The sequence below is a fragment of the Anopheles ziemanni genome, chromosome 3 (assembly GCF_943734765.1).
Source record: "Anopheles ziemanni chromosome 3, idAnoZiCoDA_A2_x.2, whole genome shotgun sequence".
NCBI lineage: Eukaryota > Metazoa > Arthropoda > Insecta > Diptera > Culicidae > Anopheles > Anopheles ziemanni.
In genome coordinates this window covers 86,498,275-86,502,767 of record NC_080706.1, presented here as the reverse complement: position 1 = coordinate 86,502,767, position 4,493 = coordinate 86,498,275, and the positions used below count along the sequence as shown (strand labels likewise).

General features: G+C 41.5%; 1 protein-coding gene across 1 annotated transcript; it reads left to right on the top strand.

The window, feature by feature from the left end:
• The first annotated feature begins 2,326 nt into the window (after window positions 1–2,326).
• On the top strand, window positions 2,327–3,583 carry LOC131285708 (gastrula zinc finger protein XlCGF28.1-like). Its single transcript, XM_058314563.1, has 3 exons — window positions 2,327–2,467; window positions 2,618–3,372; window positions 3,449–3,583. Exons 1-3 carry the CDS (start codon window positions 2,327–2,329, stop codon window positions 3,567–3,569), a joined length of 1,017 nt encoding a protein of 338 aa, XP_058170546.1. The 3' UTR covers window positions 3,570–3,583.
• Window positions 3,584–4,493: the final 910 nt, after the last annotated feature.

Genomic DNA, 4,493 nt, shown 5'->3' with positions numbered 1-4,493 from the left:
TGAAAGGACCGAAACGACCATGTGCCATACAAAAGGTAAACAGATGTCGTTTCGTTTCCACATATCGTCTCGACACGTAGGTCGCGTCGTTTTGGATCGTCGAGGCATCCATTTTTTCCTTTGTTTTTAAAGTGTTGTTAACCTTTTGTATGAGACAGCGACGAGAAAACTGACAGTTAGTGTCATTTCGGTCCATCCAATCATAATAACCTCAATTGTAGCGTTCCCGAGCAAATTGCTTCGATTTTAAAAACAAAACAAATTTTGACAATCGCGGGCACAAGACGTTTGTTATGACGATTGTGCGCGCTTGAGCTGACAAGCAGTTTATGGTTGTCTTTTGAACTGGAAGCATTGCAAACACAGGTAAGAAATATAAAATGGTAATGAAAGCATTTCTTCAGAGTGATACCTAGGATATATTATTAAAAGCATACATTTTTTCAGAATGTTCCTTGTGGCAGAAACAAAATGCGCACGAGGGGAAAAGGAATTGGATGTGGTCCCGCGAACATGGGTGCGAACCACGAAAACCGGAAGGTCTATTCTCCTGTGGCCAAGTAAAACGAAAGTGGAAGTTATAAAGGAAATGTCGCGAGACGCAACAAGCCAGCCACAAGCTCATTGGAACCGATCCGAATGTAAGATTTTGCGCACGTGCGAAACCTTCTCGGATGCCGAATCTGCTCTGGAGCAAATGTTTGGGCAATCATCTTCCGAAGATGATATACCCAACAAAAAGAATACGGCGATTTTATCAAAACGGCAAAACTTCGACACCATGTTTGTTACACTGTCGCCGATTCCACCGCCCGTCCCGAAGCAAAAATCTCAATATCCTGTTCCATCCACTGTTGTGCCAATCCTACCACCCACCAATGAAACAGTTGGACCAACAACCAGTGACCTATTTCAGCTTTTAACTGAGGTGAAAAAAGAAATGCAGAACCACAACAATAAATTGGCACAGATCAAGCAGCAGCAACAACACCAATTCAACCTATTACAACAGCGGCAAGATAGCATTGAAAAATCGTTAGCTGAGGTTATTGTTCAACAGAGGCTGATTTTAGAAGAGAAGGAAGACCCAATCCCATTTGAACCATCGTTCATGTTTAAGCCGATGGATTCCGACTATCAGCTGCAGGAGCTTGAGGCAAGGCTGAATGATGAAGCATACAAGCAGCAAATAGTAAGTGACTTTACTACGACCTAGGCTATGATGTAATATATCAGTCCTTTTTTAATGTTCCAGGAAGAATGGCTCAAATGGTCCGTTACAGGCAAGACCTCGGGTAAACGCATGTTATGCTGCTTCGATTTGTTGTTCTCGAGGAAATTGCAAGAACGGTGTACGTGGACTGGATTATCCCGCGATGGAACAGTTAAAATAGCGTTAATGAACCAACACAACGTGATACATTTATTCAAAACCATAGCCACTACAAATTCAGAGAGAGTTAATAGTAAGATGGTTGCTGCTTTCTTAATGCAGAGGCTTAAAAATATTAGGAAAAGGCCAGCTGAGCGGTCAGCTAGTGAAGCAATGCACACTTCTTCAGAGATGCTTGTTGATGCGGTATACATAAAAGAAGAATCATTTTGACAGCCTGACTATGCGTTTATAGCACATAGTTTCTGACTATGTGTGGCATAAAACGATTACCCATTAGCATTAGTTTTATATGAGCTGAGTTCAAGATATCTTTACTTTCCAAAATAATTATTTTTATGCAGAAAAATATTTTAGTTTGTTTTATTATTTCAATTTATATCCGGTGAAACATCCATAAATCTTCCGCGAGTACCTCTGGTTCGTGCTGTCAGAGAGGACGGAAGTACTGCAGACACGAATCGTGGCAGGTTCTTTTAATGTACGTGCAGCACCACAAACAAAGGCTTGAAAGCTAGTTCTTCTCGAAACACCAGTGCCCACCAAAAATACACCTTTGGTAGGATACGAGGTGTACATGTCAAAAAAGCCTACCTAAAATACACTTTTGATAGGTTACGAGGTGTAAATGATTACCCAAAAAATACTTGGCAATGTGGTTTTTTGGTTGAAGTGTACACCTTTGGTAGGAAAGTGCAGCACGGTTCTCCTTGCTTGAACGTTTCATAAAGTAATAAAAATCTCAGTCAAGACACCGGTCCATTTGAATTTCGGTGTACTACAGGTGCGAACGCAGTGTAAGTTTCTCACCTTCTTCGCTGGCAGCACTGTTCTGATGTGAAACGGAGAGCATACATCAAAACATAAACAAACATGAAAGGACGTAATAACAAACCAATCTGTTTACTTCACCATCTGTTGTTCTCAAAGAGTATGGCCGGCGAAGTTCTAACGCAAATAACAATCGAGGATGTGTGTCGATTTTGTCTCTCTAAGGAGCAATGTGTTCCCCTGTTCGTCGAATCATTCATCAACGATTTCTTAATGGAAGCAATCGATTTATTGCTGCTGAAGGTACGCAATTCTTTACTAGGTTGCATAGCGATAGCCTAACGTTAGATGAACATGTTCTGCCTTTTGAACAAGACATCCAAAACTGTATACTAGATGAACATACTTGTATACCTTTCTTGAGGAACGCTTTAATAGTGTTTTTCCTTCCAGGTAGACGAAAACGATGGCCTTCCAAACGCAGTCTGCGAACATTGCTGTCGGATAATGGTTGAGTATGCAAAGTTTGAAGCTAAAGCAGTCGAATCCTATCGCATCTTGGCCGAAGCCCTATCGGATGTTGGGTACATCGGAACATCGCCGTGTGATGAGATGAAGACGGAAGCGAAAGTCACAGAAGAGTACGTTGCCTTGAGATGTGAAGATGACGTGCAAGATTCTACCGGAAGTGACTGCCGGGTTGAGAAGAAGCTGGAAGTTGAAACTACTCAGCAAGAGAAGGAGCAAGAAGATGCAACAACCGTACAGAAAAACGGACTAGAAACTAACCATCAGGAACCTACGCATATAAGCAACGGAAATAGTAAAGGTGGACGGTCGAAAAAGAAGTGTCCAGTTTGTGGGAAACTTGTGTCCCAGCTCAGCAAACACATGCCGGTACACTCGGACACGAAAAAGTACACCTGCGAGTATTGTGACAAGCAGTTCACCTACGACACGAGTCTGCGAAAGCACCTGAACATCCACCGTGGCATCCGAAAGTACTTCTGTCAGTACTGCTACCAGCGTTTCTGCGATCGGTCCTCGCTGCGCTACCACGAGGCAAAACACCTCGGTGAGCGGAAGTACTGTTGCGAGGAATGTCCCAGCACGTTCTATACAGCATCCCAGCAGAAGCAGCACATCCGTTTGGCCCACCGGGAACGGGAGTTTCAGTGCAAGCAGTGCGGTAAAATGTTCCCCATGAAGTAAGTAAAGGGCGCAAGGATGCATAACTCGTGCAAACAATTTCTTACAGGAAGAATGTGTTTTATTTCTACGCAGGCATCATCTGGACGATCACTTGCTTAAGCATACGGAAGAACGACCGTACGGCTGCACGATTTGTGGGAAGAAATTCAAGAGGCGCAGGCACTTTCTGGACCATTCCGTATCTCACGAATGATTTGGCTGACCAGCAAATGTCTAAAATTTGTGATTCTTGCTTGGAATGTCCAAACGCACTCCCCAAACTCTTGCTTGGAATGCACAAGCAAATGTTTGAACCTAACGTATGAATTTGGCATATTATAGATCAGGGGTCGGCAAAGTCCGGCCCACGGGTCAAATCCGGCCAGCCAACTGATTTCATGTGGCCCGTAAGAAAATTTAAGTGCTTTATACCAAAAACACATCTCAACTTTTTCACGATGTCAGGTTTGTTTTCTTCTCAAAATTAAAGATTAAAATTGTTGTTCGTGGTATATGTTGAAAAACAATATCAAAATTCAATGAACAAAAGTGTGAAAATGTTTAAAAAGTTTTAGCGCTTTTTAGGAAATGTATGCCGACCCCTGTTATAGATTGTTAAGATTCTTTTCAGACTGATAATTTAGCTTTAAGCAAGAACCGTTTGGGCGCGAGAGGTCAATCTGCCTTGATCAAATTAGTCGGATCTCATCGAGCTGATCATTTTCATACATCACGTCAAAATAACCGAACTTCATGACGTGATATGTATGAATATTGACTAGTCGGTGCGCAGGCTGAATAACTTATGTTCCTGGGCGTCAATCAATCAACACCAGCAGTAGCGAAATACAGACTATTTATTGTGTCTTAGCAAATATCTTTTGAACTGTTAAACAAAAATAATGCATTATATCACAAATACCTAAAACTTGTCTAATGTTTATGTTGAAACTATCTTAATGCAAGTGATGGGAAACACGCTACCAGAAAATTTTTTTTACTCATTTCCTTTGGTAGGATAACTTTTACTTACCGGGAAAGTAAGTTTCATGAGATACTTTTCTTGGTTCAGTTGTCATAATTTAATCTGGTTTATTACGAAATGAATTTTTATGTTAATGCATTCGTATAAACAATA

Excerpts from the sequence above, each read along its gene's own strand:
- LOC131285708 (XM_058314563.1), top strand. The coding sequence starts at position 2,327 with ATGGCCGGCGAAGTTCTAACGCAAATAACAATCGAGGATGTGTGTCGA. Across the intron at positions 2,468-2,617 it reads TCGATTTATTGCTGCTGAAG|GTAGACGAAAACGATGGCCT; the intron begins GTACGCAATTCT and ends TTTTCCTTCCAG. Across the intron at positions 3,373-3,448 it reads GGTAAAATGTTCCCCATGAA|GCATCATCTGGACGATCACT; the intron begins GTAAGTAAAGGG and ends ATTTCTACGCAG.